We start from the raw sequence: 19,696 nt of genomic DNA, 5'->3' as shown, positions 1-19,696 counted from the left end.
TTATGATCTTCTTTAAGTGCTCTCGTGCGCTGGACAACTTTTTCAGCTTCAGCTCGTCTCCACTGTTTTCTAATGAGTTTCATCAACACATTTTTACTGGGCTGTAAATTGGTCACTGATGGAGTTTCTCCGTGCTTGACGCATATATAAAAATAATTGATAATGAAATTCGTTATCGATGATTTCCTTTACCAATAATTATCTATTTTATCGATTAGTTCTTGCAGCCCTAATATAAGCACCATAAAAGTAGTCCATATCATTTGTGATACATTCCAAGTCTTCTGAAGTCATATGATAGCTTTGTGTTAGGAACAGACTTAGAAGACCCTTTAATAAAGATTTTTTATTTTATTGAAGAGTTGATTAAGGTACAATAAACTGCAGTAGATTACCACAATGGTGTTGAAAATTACAGTATAAACACATTGTCAAACTTACATGATATAAAATCAATGTTTAATTTGTTGAATTAAAACAAAAGAAAAGAATATGATCAAAAGTGATTTTAAATTAAGTCTTCCCAAATGGTAAAATAAACTATTAGCAATTTAGAAATATTATGTGTGTTAAATTTGAGGGACCTGTAAAAATTACTGCCTTTAATATTAAAGTCAGCTGTAGTAAATAAAGCACAAATTATGCTTAACGACACAGGTGGTAAACATTAAGGCAGTTGGCACCTGATTTCACTCTACTGCCGATCTGTAAATTAAGCTGTAACAACTTAGTGTATGTTTATGGCATTACTTTAGTTAATTAAAGCACTGAATGGCATCATGGCTGCAACTGAAGAGGTTTAGGGTATTTGTGTTTATTAAACCATAGCCTGTTTCTGGAGAACTGCAGTGGAGGTTCATTTTAAGACGCAAGTGATTAGACCTGCACATGTTTTGAATATCGAAGTCTGTTTTCTTGTCAAAAGCACCGTGGGTAGCCGTAAAAATACCATGAAACAAACCACATTAGACAGCTCTATTTATCTGACTGGCAGGCTCTCAGATTCCTCCGTGACCCAGCAATTTATGGCATTTTTTTGGAATAGATTTCTAAATTGCTCTGGCAATAGAAAAAAAAAGTCCCAGAGAAAAAGAATCTTGAAATTACTTGAATATAAAATTAATCTTGGTCTATAGTTAACATAGCATGGAAAATATAATGACATTTTCCTCAATAAAAAGCTTGACATTTTGTTTGAAGAACGGGTTGACTGTGTCCTGCATGTTGTAGTTTGTGAGGAAAAATTAACTCTGTCAGATGTGGCACAGGCAGGGATATAAAGCATGAGATCTGAGTTTTCTGTTCGAATGCAGATAAAATTGTATTCTCTGTTAGGTTCTTCCTTGCCGCATAATAATAATAATAATAATAATTGGTTGAATGTTTTACATACAGGTAAGAACAAAGAAGAGTCTGTCATGCATACTAGCTATCATTTAAAAATTAGCACTGCCACAATTCTGACTAATGTAAAAACTAGACATGGAAATAACATGGTTGTGGTCAAGCGTTTCCACAACTTTTTGCTGCTGCTGCTGGCAATAATGCTCACCCATTGTATAAACATATTTGCCTTATTTTAAACTATAATTAATTATCATTTTAGCAGAGCTACGTTCCCACAAATGCAATCTACGAATTGTGCTCATCGTTGCTTATGTGAACGCGATCAGTAGCACTAGAGGGAAATGTCTTTATGGGGGATGACACTGTCAAAATGATGATTTCAAGTGTGGTCATGCTGAAAGCACACCTTTATCTACAAGATTTTATATATTATTCAAGTTTTCAGACTACACCACGGTTATCGGCCTCATCCGCGATGGTGACGAGTGCATACAGATGGTATGTTGATCAGCTGGCTTTCTGGTGTGGTCACAACAACCTTGAGCTGAACTCTCAACCTACAACTGGAGCTGCTGACACAGTTCTACTCATTGAGTTTGTCCTGTGTACATCTATAACTGTCTGGTTTGGTATAGACACCAAATCAGACAGAAAGAAACTACAATGGACAGTCAGGATAGATGAGAGGATTATTGGTGCCCCCCACCCTCGAAGACCTGTACACCTCCAGGAAACATGCAGTTACAATCACTCTGGACCCCACACCCTGCCCACCCCCTCTTTGAACTGTTGCCCTCTGGCCAGCGCTACAGAGCACTGTGCACCAGGACATCCAGGCACAAGAACAGTTTTTACCCTCAGGCCATTTTCCTGGGGTAAAATTTTCAGGACTCCCCATAGTGCAATAAAATAAATTAATATCTCATGTATATATGTAAATTCACATATTTAATTAAATAACTGTACATTCCCCTACCTTGGACAATATGTTATATGTCCTATTATTTGTATGTCTGTTTATACTCTTTCCTTGTTTTAAATCAAATCAAAATCAAATCACTTTATTGTCACTCAACCATGTACACAAGTGCAACCATGGGTGAAAGTCTTGGGTGCAGTTACAAGCAACATAGCAGTCGTGACAGTGATGAGACATATACCAATTTACAATAAACATCAGATTTACACAACACAATTTACATATCTATTATACACAATATAGAATACGCAGTATACAATGAAAATAGAATATATAAAATATACAGTAGGTTGTATTGTGATGTATTGACATTCAGGCTGTCAGCTAATAGTCAGTTGCCAGTGTGTTGTTGAAAGAGAATATAATTTATGACAGTCTAGTGTGAGATTAAAGTGCAGTGATTATGTATATTGATTGTGAGAGATCAAGAGTTCAAAAGTCCTATCGCTTGGGAGAAGAAGCTGCCATGGAGTCATGGGGCTGGTGTGGGTCCTGATGTTGCGATACCACCTGCCTGATGGTAGCAGTGAGAACAGCCCATGGCTTGGGTGGCTGGAGTCTCTGATGATCCTCCGAGCTTTTTTCACACACCGCCAAGTATAGATGTCCTGGAGGGAGGGAGGGAAGCTCACCTCCGATGATGAGTCTAGCAGTTCACATTTGTGGTTTAGGGCGGTGCTGTTGTCGTACGAGTCCGGATGCTCTCTTCAGTACTGGTGTAGAACCGTGTGAGGATGTGGTGGTTCATTCCAAACTGCCTCAGCCGTCTCAGGAAGAAGAGGCGCTGGTGAGCCTTCTTCACAATGGGCTCAGTGTGGATGGACCATGTGAGTTCCTCAGTGATGTGGACACAGAGGAACTTGAAGCTATTGACTCTCTCCACCGGTGCTCCATTAATGGTCTTTCCTCCTGATGTCCACTACAAGCTCCTTGGTCTTACTGACATTGAGGGAGAGGTTGTGCTCCTGACAGCAGTGTGTTTCTTCATTGTCAGTGATCAGACCTACCACCGTTGTATCATCAGCAAACTTAATGATACCAGTGAAGCTATGTGTTTCCACACAGTCATGTTTGTACAGCCTCCGGGGCTCCAGTGTTGAGGGTCAGTGATGAGGAGATGTTGCTACCCATTCTAACTACGTGGTGTTTGCTTGATCCAGGATTCAGCTGAACAGCGAGCTGTTTAAGCCCAGAGCCCAGAGTTTCATATCAAGCTTGGAGGGCACTATGGTGTTGAATGCTGAGCTGTAGTCCACAAACAGCATTCTCACATATGTGTTCCTTTTTTCCAGGTGGGAGAGAGCAGTGTGTAGTGTAGCTGCAATGGCATCATCAGTGGAGTGGTTGTTGTGGTAAGCAATCTGCAGTGAGTCCAGTGAGGCAGGCAGCACAGAGCAGATGTAATCTCTGATTAGTCTCTCAAAGCATTTGCTGATGATGGGGGTCAGAGCAACAGGATGCCAGTCCTTTAAGCAAGTGATTTTGGATTGCATTGGTACAGGCACAATGGTGGACCAAAGACAAGGAGAGGGAAAGGTTGAAAACTACATGTTTTTATTTGTATTAAATATATTTATTTTCTGTATCTCACTGTAATGTTGTGTGCACTTGTTTCTCCTATCACCAAAACAATTCCTTGTGTACATGAGAACACTTGGCAATAAATCTCATTCTGATTCTGTTCATAGTACAAACTGTATAGCCTTTACAAGTTACACACCCAAGTTTAATAGGAGTTTGTTCGAATCGTTTGACTAAGCAAGAACCACTAAAAACATTTAAAATGTATTGATGGTAATGCACTGTCTTGGGGGGAGATCCCCCATTCCAAGAGATACAAAGTGCTAATTCTCGCTGACTGGCTACCAAAAGAGCTGCACCTGGATTGGATTTCAAAAGAATGTAAGATAAGAGCCCTGTTGGAGATTCAAATGGCAAGTTTGCAGTGCAAACTCGTGAAGATTTCACGTATTGCCTTACAAATGTGGATTGTTCACATTTGTTCATCTGATGGTTAAATGTTACTGTTTCCCAAGCCAATGATGGTTTATCCAAATTATGTGTAACACTATTAAAGTTTTTGGATGCATTTTCTGTCTCCACATGTGATTTTAAATTTAAGATAACAGGACAGGCCTATGATCAAAACACACTGTTTAAAATAAGCCCAGAGCCCACAAGGGAAATCCTCCTCCCTTATAGTCTCATCCTGGAAAAAAATGCAATAGAGGAAGAAACTTAAATTGCAACAACTTCCGAGTACCATGCTCAGCAGGAAAAAGGAAGAGGTAAAAAGAAATATTACATCCATCTAGTACTTACACACAGATGACCTCTTCCTCTTTCTTTTTTCTTTCTTTTGTATAAAAAGACGTTATTCATTGGCAATGGAATGTCTTGAATAAACTTTGTGAGTCCACAAAAATGTATTTGAATAGCTTATTTGTATGGCTTGACAAGACTTTTCATGTTAGTACCATTCACTGAGAAAATTAATGGCAAGAATTGGCTGGTATTGATTTTTCTCATGAATCATCTTGTGACAAACTTAAGAAAAAAAAACTGGGGAGATTATACTCACCTAGAAATGGGAGTGATTTATAGTCTAGTTTGGTTCTTTTTGTTCACTAGGTTTATTGTCTTTCCCTAAAAGATAAGGAAGAAAAAAAATTGTCATTTGTATAGTAACAATTAAACAAGGAAAGAGGAAAAGTAGCATAATCAAAAAATACAAACAAAAGGACCTTGTTTATAAAACACAAGTGGAAAAAATTTCATGAATCAATTTCATGCCAATTGTCCCATTGAATTTAAATGTGACAATTTACTGAAACTGGTTTACTTATGAATTACACAGAAACTCGTGTTTCATGAAAAGGTCAAATGATGGCAAACATTAAGAATGGGTTTCTTGAAATAAAGCTGTGGCAATTGGGCTGTCAGACATTAATCTGGGCACATGGCGAAAAGGCCATCAATAATGACAAAATAGTGATTTTCTTTTATTTTTATCTGTTAACATTTGATGTTTCACATGCCACAGAAAGTGACAAATTGGCGATATTCTCTGATTTTCATCTGTTATCTTTCATTTTATATATTTAAAATGCCACAGAAAATGACAAAATAGTGATTATTTTTTCTCTTATCTAACATTTGATATATCGTGTTGCACGTTTGACAAATAAAACTTGAACGTTATAGGTCATGGCAAAATTTTCCCAAGATTGAAAATATTATTTGATTTAAATATTTTACAGAAATGGACAACACAGTGTTTATATAGGCTAATTAGTAATAAATCGATCATAAAGATTAAATAACTATATTTACATTTTGATTAGATTTGTTTTATTATTTCTGATACAACGAATCAATATTTTTGTAACATTTCTCCCAAAAATATGCAATGATTTTTAGGGATGCAAATCAAGAAGGTAAAAGGATAGGACACTAAACAAATCGGAACAGTGGTGATCAGAGTAAATCGGGTTTCAGACTCTGGTCCCTGAAGGGGGTGGGGTGCGCAGACGGAGGCGGGAGGAGTGGAAAGCATTTCGGGAGCCTCTTTGTCCTCCTCCTCACGCTATTTGAACCCCGACGGCGTGCGGGGAGGGGGGTGTACACATGCTGCTGAAACGAATCAGTAAAGAGTGTGGCTTTCATCATCCAGAGGATCGCCAAGAGATGTGGTGATAGTTTACGCGCTTGTACGAACTCTTAAGAAGGACGTAGTTGGCGGAAAAGGGTGGAAATCTACTCGACGAGGTATGTTTTTCCACCGCTCTTCAGCGTTGACGCGGCCAATGGATTGTTGGTGGCGCCCTCATAACGTGTTTACTGTAGCAAATCGCCACTTTTCGGCTTTATCGAAGTTTCAAGGCGCATTCTTTCACATATCATACAGATGGAGTTCATCTTCTGTCCGGCGTTGCTCAGTGAGCTCATTTGGAAGGAATTGTCGTGTGTCTCTTTAAGTAAATCGCAGGAGAACAATAGTAAATTTACGCACAGCTGGACGGGCTTTCATGGAAATGTGGCGAGAAACCGGTCAAATATTTCGTAACAGCCTTGGCACGGTCGCCAAAAACATCTCCGTGGTTGATGGACCGTTATCGCGTTTTTTCTTTAAGAGGTGTTGAAGATCAACGAGGCTGCTGTTTGGGATGAGTTTGTTTTTTCTTTGCGTGTTGCAGCTTTACTTCAGGTAGCGCGCGCCACAGTATTTGCGCGCCCGGATCGACACGTTGCGCGATAGTCACGATTATCGAAACGTTTTAATCTTGAACTTTAACTGTTTTTTTTTTTTTCTTTCTTGAATTCTATGAGCATTTGTTTTTAACATCTACTTGAAAGGATGCTTCTCCATCAATCGTAGCAATATACTCAATATAGGCGAATATATGTGTGTGTGGTATGTATGTATATATATATATATATATATATATATATATATATATATATATATATATATATTAGCTAAAAGCCAATTTACCATGAGTCCTCGTTTTAATCACCCCAAATTGTTCACAAACCCGCCAAAGTTGTTATACAGGAATGTAAACTACTCACCGTTCAGCTCAAGTTACAATTTCTGAAACTAATCTGCTCAAAGTTTGGTAGTTTTGTACATTTTCCGTATCAAATTTAAAGGGCTACTTTAAGCATAAACACTTAAACATGCTGTGACTCATCTTTTCCACCTCTCAAGAGTTTGAATCCCCCATATGATTTTTATCTGAATTAAATGATTCTGATGATGTTCATTGCTCAGTCAGATTTCTCTTAGTTCACGGAGTGATTCCTGGTGATTCACACACCTGTAGGTTATATACAGTTTAATTCAGAAGTTTACAAACACTTAGGTTGAAGTCAATAAAAATCATTTTTAACCACTCCACATATTTCATATTAGCAAACTATAGTTTTGGCAAGTCGTTTAGGACATCTACTTTGTGCATGTATTTTTCCAACAATTGTTTACAGACAGATTCATCTCAATTCCAGTGTGTAAGATGTTTACATGCCGGTAACTGTGCCTTTTAAACAGCTTTGAAAATTCCAGAAAATTATGTCAAGCTTTTAGGCAATTAGTTTCTGATAGGAGGTGTACCTGTTGCTGTATTATAAGGCCTGCCTTCAAACTCTGTGCCTCTTTGCTTGACATCATGGGAAAATCAAAAGAAATCAGCCAAGACTTCAGAAAAAATTGTGGACCTCCACAAATCTGGTTCATCCTTGAGAGCAATTCTCAAATGCCTGAAGGTACCACGTTCATCTGAACCAACAATAGTATGCAAGTATAAACTAGGGATGCACCGATCCGATACCTGGATCGGTATTGGCTCTGATACTGAATGTTTAGACGGACCGGGTGTCGGTCCGATGAGCCCAATCCAAATCCGGTACTGTGTGTTAGTCATGTTCGTTACTGTCAAGCTCCAAAAATGACAAAAGAACCATAAAATGACAAAAGAACCATAAAAACAATTGAAGTAGTTCATATGACTTGTGCATTTTATTCAAAGCCACTCAAAGACGTGATAACTCTGTGAATCACAAAAGGCTGTGTTTAATAAGTAAATATACAAATAATAAAATGTGTGCGTCTGAATGGCGCTGCTCTGTTTACACACACTTATGGCTATTTTTAGCCTTCAAGCACGACTCCCGAACAACTACGATATAGATGCTCAATAGTTCGGTTCACTTATAATGTGCAATTAGAATGGCACAGGAGGTGCATTTTACCAGAATTTGAATAAGGAGCTAATTAAACTACTGTGAACTTGCCTACAAACAGACACATTTACAGGACTTCCTGGAGAGTTCAAAATGTCAAAATAAAAGTGTGAGGATTTAAAGGTTAAAGGTGCCCAGTTGAGATATTTCTATTATAATATATTAATAATAATTCAGTAGAATGGGAAAATAACTGTGTGAATGAAAAGTGAGCAGATATCTAACAACTAAATAAAATAAAAAAAGAGAGATATGAAAGTCCAGAGACGAGTAAAAAAAAATATATAAAAATTCTACTGTTGACTTTTACTGGAATTACTGCTAATTTTGCTGCTATATTATCCAGGATACTAGTTAATAATAAAGTGTTTCTTAATAAGCTATACATTTATAGTGAAATAATGTGTAGTTAGAGGTTTGTGTTTCTTTACATATTACCCCCAATTAGTTCCACACAGTAATGTAAAGATATTATAAACTGAGTATGCAAATAAACAACACTGGTATCGGTATCGGCCGATACTGAGATTTCTGATATCGGATCGGATGAGAAAAAGTGGTATCAGTGCATCCCTAGTATAAATGCCATGGGACCACACAGCCATCATACCGTTCAGGGAGGAGACGCATTCTGTCTCATAGAGATGAACATAGTTTGGTACGAAAAGTGCAAATCAATCCCAGAACAACTGCAAAGGACCTTTTGAAGATGCTGGAGGAAACAGACAAGTATCTATATCCACAGTAAAACAAGTCCTATATCAACATGACCTGAAAGGCTGACCTGACCCACTGGGAATGGGATTAAAGAAATAAAAGCTGAAATAAGTAATTCTCTCTACTATTATTCTAACATTTTACATTCTTAAAATAAAGTAGTAAAAAGTGAGTTTAAATGTATTTGGCTAAGGTGAATTTAAACTTCTGTCTTCAACTTACCACCACAAGTCCATAACAGAGAAAGCACAGAGTTGTTTTTCATAAAGGATTATTTCTGAATGCATGTTTCTTATGCAATATAAAAGTTAGTTGGCTTATTCTTTAAGGTTACAAAATAATCAATGTCACTTCAACCTTGTCACTTGTTGCAATTATTGGCCCTAATATTTTACCTGTTGGGGCAAAATGTTGCCAAAATGCCTGTAATTAAAATGTGGGGACATACATTTCTAGCATTTGATGTTCTGTTTTACAGGGATGGGGTTTACTGCCTCTGCAGATACTGAACTATAAACGTCAGCTGTGTAAACTGAAAAAAAAAAAAAAAGCCCATCTAAAGGTAATTTCAGGGTGTTCCGGGTTTTATAGATAGTACTTTTGACTGCATTAAACTGCAAGTTTTTTAGAGACTGACTTTTGTTTTGAGTTAAGCACCAGTCTCCTCCTCCCGAGCAGGAGGGCTCTAAATTGTAACGATAATTACTTTTTCAGGTGTCTCTAAAAGCCACTCTGTTCTGTGAAACTAAACGTCAACTGCTTTTATTTTCAGCAAACTTAACATGTGTAAATATTTGTATGAACACAAAAAGATTCAACAACTAAGACAAACTGAACAAGTTTCACATATATGTGACAAACAGAAATGGAATAATGTGTCCCTGAACAAAGGAGGGGGGATCAAAATGAAAAGTAACAGTTAGTATCTGGTGTGGCCACCAGCTGCATTAAGTACTGCAGTGCTTCTCATGGACTGCACCAGATTTGCCAATTCTTGCTGCAAGGTGTTACCCCACTCTTCCACCAAGGCTCCGATCCAACAGGTCCCAGACGTGCTCAATGGGATTGAGTTCCGGGCTCTTCGCTGGCCATGGCAGAACACTGACATTTCTGTCTCGCAGGAAATCTTGCACAGAATGAGCAGTATGGCTGGTGGCATTGTCATGCTGGAGGGCATGCTGAGCTTGCAGGAAGGGTACCACATGATTGAGGAGGATGTCTTCCCTGTAACGTGCAGCTCATTGCTTCGACGATAAACGTGAGTCTGACCATCACCCCCAGGTGAGACAAAACCGTAACTCGTCAGTGAAGAGCACTTTTGCCCATCCTGTCTGGTCCAGCGAAGGTGGGTTTGTGCCCATAGGTGACTTTGTTGCTGGTGATGTCTAGTAAGGACCTGCCTTACAACAGGCTTACAAGCCCTCAGTCCAGCCTCTCTCAGATTATTGCGGACAGTCCGAGCACTGATGGAGGAATTGTGCATTCCTGGTGTAACTCAGGCAGTTGTTGTTGTTGTCATCCTGTACCTGTCCCTCAGGTGTGATATTCGGATGTAATGTGTCTGTGCCGGTGTTGTTACACATGTTCTGCTACTGCGAGGACGATCAGCTGTCCTTCCTGTCTCCCTGTTGCGCTGTCTTAGGCATCTCACAGTATGGACATTGCAATTTATTGCCCTGGCCACATCTGCAGTCCTCATGCCTCCCATGCAGCATGCCTAAGGCACATTCACGCAGATGAGCAGGGATCCTGGGCATCTTTCTTTTGGTGTTTTTCAGAGTCATTAGAAAGGTATCTTTAGTGTCCTAAATTTTTATAACTGTGACCATTATTGCCTACCGTCTGTAAGCTGTTAGTGTCTTAACGACTGTTCGACTGGTGCATGTTCATTAATTGTTTATGGTTCATTGAACAAGCATGGAAAACATTGTTTAAACCCTTTACAGTAAAGTTAATTGGATTTTTACAAAATTATCTTTAAAAAACTGTGTCCTGAAAAAGAGACGTTTCTTTTTTGCTGAGTTTAATTCTTGTCTTGGTTGCATGACTTCAGGAAGAGGAGAATCGGGCTTTGAGGTAGTGCTGAGGATCAGGGTGCTTTCAGTCTTTTTGCAACCTCAAAAGTTGAGCGCCATATAAAATGAGCTTCCAAACTGTTTGAAACACTTCATCTTGAAAGCTGATGTTTTTCCTCATCATATTTTTATTTTTACTATAACCACTCCCACCCAGGAATTTCACATTTGTAGTTTCCAGACCTGGCCAATTCATTGAAATTGGAAATCTTGAAGCAAAATTCCAGGTTCAATACAATTGAAGGACAGTAAACGGCATTTGTGGCATAATTTTGATTACCACAAAAAAATAATTCAACTTGTCCCACATTTTCGAAAAAAATAAATCTGGGTTACAGTGTGGCACTTACAATGGGCCCAATCTGAAAACATAAAGACTCAATGTTTTAAAAATATAGCTATAACGTGTAAACAATATGCATGTTAACATGATTTTATTGTGATAATTTTTCTGTGCTAAGTTATATCCACTTTTACAATTTTATGGCCATGTAATCCCAGTAATTTAATAGCTGCAAAAAGAGCTTTTTTTTTTCTTTCAACTTTAGTTCATAATACACACTTTTTTACAGAAAAATTCTGCTATATAGCTTTACATAAAATATGCTTCACATTTCTACCTTTTTAAACCCTCAAAAAATTTACCCAGTTCACTTCCACTGTATGTAACATTGATTCTTGCTTGCTTAAAGAGGGGGACAAGTCAAAATGGTTTTGTGGTAAGCAACATTACATCACAAATTCTGTCGATTTGAGCTTAACTTGTATTGAAAGTGTAATGTTCATGTGTGAAGTCATGGGAAAAGTTATGTCGTTTTCTATAGTCGATGTAAGTTTTTCTAGTTTTATTTGTCTCTAAAATACTTCAAGGCTATGTATTCTTTTTAGTGCTGATGTAGAGTAAAACTTGCATACAAACCAGAATTAAACAGGTCTGTCTGTCTGTTGTTGTAGATATTTGCAAGTATGGAAACCAAATTCTATTTGTTCCAAAGACAAAATCATGTCAGTCTCTTTGATTTAGAAGTCGTTATCTAGTAATTGTAAACAACTGGAGAGGTTATGGTCATTCATAGTGTGAGAACCATGTTTGAAGATCTGCTAACAAGGTGGAATGTTCTGAGTGTGGACCCAGCTGATGTGTAATTTGTGGGCCAACCAGCTGTGGATTGTTGCAATTGACAACCACACAATTGTACTGTTGGTTGCAACTGGATATGTCTCCATTGTACATATGACACTCTCTGACACCTCTGAATGGCATAGAGACTACTGAACAGCTTGATTCTCTCTTTATGCCACTGTCTCTCCCTTGACTGAAGTTGTTGTCAGCATGTTACACCAGTACCTAGGTATTTAGTAAAATGTATGCTTTAAACCAGAATGCGAGCCTGTCTGTGCAGGTGTTTTGATAAGTTCACACATGCCTGAAAAAGCTTATGTGTACTTTGTGCAGCTCGTGAGGATTCCACAGTTTGACGAGACGTGGTTGACCCCATCGTCGTCTTCCTCTTTCAGAAAAACAAAGTTTGACTTGTTTATGGCCAATTGAATTTGGTCACCTGTTTTGTAGTTTCCAAATGATGTACTGCATGCATTGTCTGTAAGAGCTGACTCATCCACAGTATAAAAAGATACTTTAGGTTTAAATAAGATGTCCCGTGCTATCTTTACTCAAGCACCAGAGATGCTGATTAATGTTTTAGGTGCTAAACCACAGGGGTCAGGAAACTCTATGGAGGTAAATGCCTCATTCAACGCAAATATTTTTTTACCTGTATGATGACTGTATAGATTAGTTTTAATTAATATTATTATTATTTGATTTCAAAGGGTGATTAACATGATTTTAACCTTATTTCTAGTAATCATTTGTTTAATAATAAAAAAATAATTTCACTCATTCTTTTGTCTTGGCTTTATGACCAAAAAATAATCCTGTTTTTGTTTTCTGCAAAGGCAAATGTTATGCTCAAAATTTTCCAAAACCTACACGTCATGCATTTGATCACATTACATCTTGGAAGTATTCATAAAAAGCACAGAACAGAAGAATATGGTTATCACTCAAGTTGATTGAAAAAAGTGTAGTAGTGTGTGGTTAATCTCTGCCAATAGTTCCAAAAGGATCCTATAATGGAACATGCTGAATAATATATATGTATGTATGTTTCCTCAATTACAATTTCTCAGCAGACTTGAGATTTTTGCAAGGTTCAGATTAAGGAAAAATGTAGTTCATAATGTTGCCACCTAGTGGTTTTGTCCTGAAAAACAAAAGTTAACTTGTTTTCAAAAGCAACCTAAGCAAGTACCTTTTACAGACTGCTAAATACTGTTGGTTAAAAACCTGAGATGCTGCATTGATTAAATTTTGTGTGCTATACATACCATACAATTCATTGGATATCATATTTTGGTGCTATTTTCTATGAATATTAATTCTATAATATGTTCTCTCTCTCCTGATAAGGAGGTTCTTCTAGAAACACCATGAGCTGGAGCTTTCTTACACGTCTGTTGGATGAGATCTCCAACCACTCAACCTTTGTGGGAAAGATCTGGCTCACGCTATTCATCGTCTTCCGCATCGTCTTGACCGTAGTTGGGGGAGAAACGATATATCACGATGAACAGAGCAAATTTGTTTGCAACACCAAGCAACCTGGATGTGAGAATGTCTGCTATGATGCGTTTGCACCCCTCTCTCATGTCCGATTCTGGATTTTTCAGATCATCACGATTACCACTCCCACTATTATGTACCTTGGCTTTGCTATGCACAAGATTGCTCGCATGGGGGATGAGGAGTACAAATCGCTGAAAAGGAAACGCATGCCAATTGTCAATCGTCAAGCCAACCGCGATTACGAGGAGGCAGAGGACAACGGTGAAGAAGTCCCGATGATGTCAGAGGAAAATAAGTCACAGAAAGAAAAGGCACCCGAGAAGTCTGCCGTTAAACACGATGGACGGCGGAGAATTAAACGTGACGGGCTCATGAAGGTGTACATACTGCAGCTCCTTTCACGGATTATGTTTGAAGTGGGTTTTCTCTTCGGGCAGTACATCCTGTACGGTTTTGAGGTTGCCCCATCATACGTGTGCACACGCAACCCCTGCCCACACACTGTGGATTGCTTTGTGTCACGTCCTACAGAAAAAACCATCTTCCTGCTGATCATGTATGCCGTGAGTTGTCTCTGCTTGTCTCTCACTGTGCTGGAGATTATTCATTTGGGCATCAGTGGAATCCGTGAGTGTTTCAGGCATCGAACACAACATCACAGTGTTGCACGCCCACGTGGCGCCACATGTAGACAGGTTCCCACAGCCCCACCTGGGTACCACGCTGCCCTGAAGAAGGACAAATTGTCCATTGGAATGAAAGCGGAGTTTAACAAGGACTCTGTTCGGGAGTCTTTTCCAAAAAACTCGCGGGAAATAGATCACCTGCGTAAACATCTAAAACTTGCTCAGCAACACCTGGATATGGTCTTTCAGAATGTAGAGAGCAGTCCTTCACGCAGCAGCAGTCCAGAGTCCAACGGCACTGCTGTCGAGCAGAATAGACTCAACTTCGCTCAGGAGAAGCAAGGAAGCACATGTGAAAAGGGTATGACACAAAGTAATATGTTTCAGTAATATCTTGCCTTTTAGTTTGGTTAAAGACTTAAACAGTGGTTCACCCCAAAAAAAAATATTTATCATTTACTCACCCTGATGTCGTTCCAAACCGCTATGCTCTTTTCTTTCTTTTTTTCCCCATGAAAAAAGGGAATTTAAAAAATCCACAGACACCCCCTTTCCCTTAAACGACAGAATATAGTGACCACAGCTGTCAAGCTCTAAAAAGCCCAAAATAAACTCTATAGAAATGCAATTAGTTCAAAGTAGTTCATACAACTTGTTTACTACAAAAAATTTACAGTGAATAACTGCTTAAAGAGCTTTGTGTATGGAACTGACATTGTTTGGAAACAAAGTCTTCTGCATAGCAAAAAGTAACTAATTTTCGAGAGCTTATGCAGGGCTCTATGCAAACTTTTTTTCCCAAGGAGTACATGCTCTCCTAAATGAAAAGTGCGTGCGTGTACTAAGGGGGACACATCTGTGGAACAGCACATGTCACCCAAAATGCACATTGACCCATGCCTACTAGAATCAAAGGATATCAGTTGTCCAGCTGCTTTTGTATGTGGACTGTCTGGCATACTTGGAGTTTAGCCAGCGATCTCTCATTATGTCAGCAATTTGACCGATCATCTCTGCACATCTTACATCATTGTTGTATGTTGGATCAATGTTAACTCTGTTTTTGTGGTGGAATCTGATAAGCGGCCCAAATTTGACGAAAGGTCCTTTCACAATGAAGTATGCGATGGCGACGTTTATCTTTATTTTCAGCTGCTTCCTCTTCTCCTCCTCAGACTTCAGCACTTGCCTCGTCAAGGCTGCTGACACGGAGCCTGATGGTTTCTCCGGTCTCATCCAGAGCACTGGATATGCTGCTGTGAGATGTTATGTTTCGCTACGCTATCTCTTTTCAGATTAGCGATGGGCATTCTGGCTCGTTTCAGTGAGCCATTTGGGAGCCGGCTCTTTTGGCTCCCAAATGGCTCTTTAAAAAAACAAAAAAAACAGTATGCAATAGTTTTAGTAATTTAATATTAATAAATGTATAAATATGGAGTATAAATTAATAAATTAAATTATACTCTACCTTTTTCAAAATGCATTGATTTGTTATGAAAAATAATGACATAAAACGAATACAGTCTGAACCGCATAATAGACAGGACCACTGCTGGCCAAATTGATGCCCTAACGCCCTATGTGTGATATGAGCATGAAGCGATCCTCTTTGTTCCGCAACTGCTTTCAGGCCCTTGAATAACGTATAGCGAGCAAGGGCAGCCGGTGGACTTTCTGGTGCCATCCTAGGGTAAGATGGTGCCCCCCCATTAAGAAGTTGATGCCCTACGCAAACTGCGTAGTATGCATCTAGATTTTGGCGGTACTGAGAATAATGCACCATATCAAAGAAAAATGTATTACAATTTGCAAACTGCAGCATCCCACAAATTGAAATGCATGTAAAAAAGGATGCTATTTCACATGTGCATTTGAAGTATAACTTTTCAATGTATTTAAAAAAGTGCATATAAATGTAACCATTCAAAACGAATACAATCTGAACAACATAAAATGTTGGCTCCGCCCTCCCTCACGCATCTTTGGTTCATCTGATTGACAGGACCAACAGGTGAGGCTGTCAGTCTGAGCAGACAGTCAGAACAAATGTGTGCGCTTGAGCATTTAGGCCTATATCATTTTATAAAAAAAAAAAAATTCATACATTTTAAATATTTTGATTTATTCACAAGTTTATAAATAGATTCTGATATGCGAGCCGGCTCCCAACGTTCACCTACAAGAGCTGACTCGTTTGCAAACGACCCATTACTATTTCAGATGCAAGTTTCCTGACTTGAAGGACAAGTTGCCCACCTTTTTCTGCCCTCTACAATATTTGTATAACATGACATTGTTTTCGAACTCTAGCCATGGGAACATTTTGATTCAATTCGCATTGAATCTATATGTTCTCCCTCCACCGGCTACAGTTGAAGTGACGGCTGGTGTCACGGTTGCTTCGCTAACGTTGTTCTCAGCATCACTAGCATTAGTTGAACCGTGCGAATCCCCCTCGCCGGATTCCTCTTTCTCCTTGTCTCTCTTTCGCTTAAAATAAAATGTGATGTCTGTACGTTAACTTGTAGCCTATACCGATACTTTTCTCCATTGTTCACCTTTCTCTCTCTGACTGGACTGCATCATCACAGAAAACTCTACTGTGGTCTGCACAAGCCGCTTGTGGAATACGTTTGTAATCCTTAATCTTCCACTGTGCTCGTAAATAATTTTTCCGGTTCGCACATATCTATTTTTAGGGGCAAATGGGAGTGAAATACTCTCACTGTAGAGTCCTGTTATTGGTGTTTTTTTATTTGTATTTTTTAAATCTGAAATTGCAAGAAAAGTGTTTTCATGAGTTTTGAAATAATTGGGTTTATCTCTGGCTTAGTGCTCAAATGTAGACAGTCATGCATACCGCAATCACACATCTTTGATAAGCTGGTAAGAAAAGCAGTAAAAAGGTGGTTACATGTGATTGGTTAATTCTTAGAAGTATAGGTCTCTGTGGAACAGTAATGGGTGTTTTCAAACCAGGATGGTGTGTTTCAACTATCCAATGAAAGTAAGGAATCTAAATGTAATAGGAAAATCGTATAAAGCGTTTTGAAAAACACCCATGCGGGTTTGAAAACGCCCACTGATTGAAAAACGCCCATTTATTTTTTTTGTTCTGCAGATACCAGTATAAATTAAGCCGTTTAATGACCATATCCCTTTAGAGGAATAATGTCATGACCTTGCATGCATAATCAGTGTAAGATTTTGCACATAATTGCGCTCCATGAGGGTGAGTAATGGCCTAATTTTTTCCGGTGAACCATTTTCTTTAATTTTCTTTCTCAATCAGTTGCAGAACAGTGGAGAAACTAAATGCAAATGTAATATTTTTAAAGGTTTTAATTTGTGTTTTTTCCCCCCTCATAGGTACCCGCACTTGAGTGAGGACATGGACCATCATCTGCTTTCTTGTAAAGATAAGCACTCCACCTGTGGTTGGCATTGCTCATCTGGGAAAGTGGACAGAGTCTACTTGTGTGTTTGTGCATTTTATGTTTGGCTGCTCTGAAAAGTGTGTGAAGCAACTTGAGACTGATTTGAGCATGAAGGTTTGTGTACACAGGTGAATTAGTGAGAACATGCCTGGCAGTATTATGGCAAGTGAACAGTAAGTTAAAATCTTTAAGTAGTTTCTCACCAGCCAGTTATACTTGGCACCAGCCAGTCTGCCTGATACTCCAAAGTGCCCAAAAGCTAGTTAGGAAGATGTCAAGCTTTAAGAACTCTTAGGCGACTGTGCAATTTCTCTTTTGGTGGTGGTGGTGTATGGTGTTTTTTTTTCATAGGAAAAAAGTGGTTCTTCCATTTGGTTTACCACACTTCTTATGAAGTGCCAAGGGTTGCATCTCAAAAATGCCTTAAATCTTAAAACTGGAGTTTACATATTATCTTTGTCATTCCCAAATTAGATGGACGAGCCAGTGTAAAACCATGTAAGAAATGTAGTTCAGAACTGTTTTGTTTATTTCAGTAGTAGCCACAATTAGTGTACGCTTGTGGACTGGACAGCGCCTGCCTTTTAAAGGGATGGTTCACCCTAAAATGAAAGTTCTGCAAATAATCACTCTCATGGTTCCAAACCTGCTTTACTTTCTTCCATGGAACACAAAAAGATATGTTCTGCAGAATTTTTGCCTCTTTCACCCTTCACTTTCATTGGAAAAAAGATGAAGTGTGTGTTGACGGAGGCTAGAATTCTGCCTAACATGTTATTTTGTGTTCCATTGAGAAAGAAAACACTTAGAATGACAGGACTGTGACCAAAAACGATAGAATTGTCAATCTTTGAGAGGACTGAATACGTGGTACCTTCTGTGTTTGGCCTGTGTGTTTGGATCTCATAAACGGAGCGCTAATTTACCTGTATTAACTGGATGGTAGTATATTGGAAAGGCCTGTGGTACTAGCAGCTGCAGTCTCTCCATTTTATGACTATCGTCACATCTGGAACCTTGAATCATTTCTTGATGCTTTTTGTCCAAATGAACAAAATGGAAACCTGGAAAATACTTGAAACTTAATTATTGTCCTACAAAGAGGCTTTTGATATATTGTTTGCATATTGTGTACGTTAGTTGTATATGAGAAGTTTTTTGCTGACTGTACCACACTATTTTGAGAACTTCTCTGTAAACTACAATAGTTTAAGTCTTATGTTTATTTTTTTGTTGTTTATTGATTTGTTACATTTTCTGAAGCCTCCAGGTTCTGTTTGGCTTTCGTTCCGTTTGACCAACGGTTTGAGAGGCACACCCAATATTTGGAGAATATCATAATTTCTTTTGTCTTAATACAATGTTTCAATTCATTCAAAACATTCATTTTTATGTTTATTGTCTCCATTGCTAAATGCTAATCATACCATCTTAAATGTCTTTTTAGATCATGTCATTTCAGTGTATTTTTGCCTCCCTATGCAAAATAAAATCATAAGTTGGTTCAACTGCAGCTTTCTGTTTGTAATTGCAATAAGATCTAAAAACTGAAAGCCATAGAGCCCAATAATTTATACCTTTATTAATTTATAATAATTTAGAGCCCAATTATTTATACTTAAATCAAGTAAATAAACAATGCAACCTATGATATTTCCACAACCAGGTTTTCCATCTTTTTGAAACTTCACAGCATCCTCTGAATTTTTTAATTTTCTATTTTTTTCTAAGTTTTTGTAAAAAAATGTATTTTGTGATATATTGAAATAAACCTTTGAAATACAATTTGTATTTGTGCCTGAATTTTTTCATTGGTCCAGAGTCTGATAAACACCATGATGTCACTTTACTGATATATGTTGCTCCCAAAAGCTGTTCCAACAGTGAAAGTTCAAACCTAGGTAAATTGTTTAATTTCAGTGTAAACGTGTTCATTTGTTTTGCTAAATTATTCGCCTATATCAGCAATTGGCCAACCCTACTCTAGTTATCAGTATTTGCATCTGCCATTGAAACCAACATTGGTTGAGAACTAGCCTAGAATGTGTCCATTTCTGAAATGTAGTTAAAGATTTGGTTAGTCAGCCTGTTGAGGAATGGAGTGCTTTACAAAAGTCATATTGCGTCCTAATAATTATTCCCCT

General features: G+C 38.3%; 1 protein-coding gene across 1 annotated transcript; it reads left to right on the top strand.

Annotated features, from left to right (window-relative positions):
• The first annotated feature begins 5,929 nt into the window (after positions 1-5,929).
• Positions 5,930-19,315, top strand: LOC127658693 (gap junction gamma-1 protein-like). Its single transcript, XM_052148124.1, has 3 exons — positions 5,930-6,094; positions 13,334-14,476; positions 17,485-19,315. The coding sequence occupies exons 2-3, from the start codon at positions 13,354-13,356 to the stop codon at positions 17,496-17,498; spliced, it is 1,137 nt and encodes a 378-aa protein (XP_052004084.1). The 5' UTR covers positions 5,930-6,094; positions 13,334-13,353; the 3' UTR covers positions 17,499-19,315.
• Positions 19,316-19,696: the final 381 nt, after the last annotated feature.

This window comes from Xyrauchen texanus, chromosome 18 (genome assembly GCF_025860055.1).
Source record: "Xyrauchen texanus isolate HMW12.3.18 chromosome 18, RBS_HiC_50CHRs, whole genome shotgun sequence".
Classification (NCBI taxonomy): domain Eukaryota; kingdom Metazoa; phylum Chordata; class Actinopteri; order Cypriniformes; family Catostomidae; genus Xyrauchen; species Xyrauchen texanus.
Note: the sequence above shows the minus strand (reverse complement) of the source record. Positions and strands in the feature narration are given on the sequence as shown.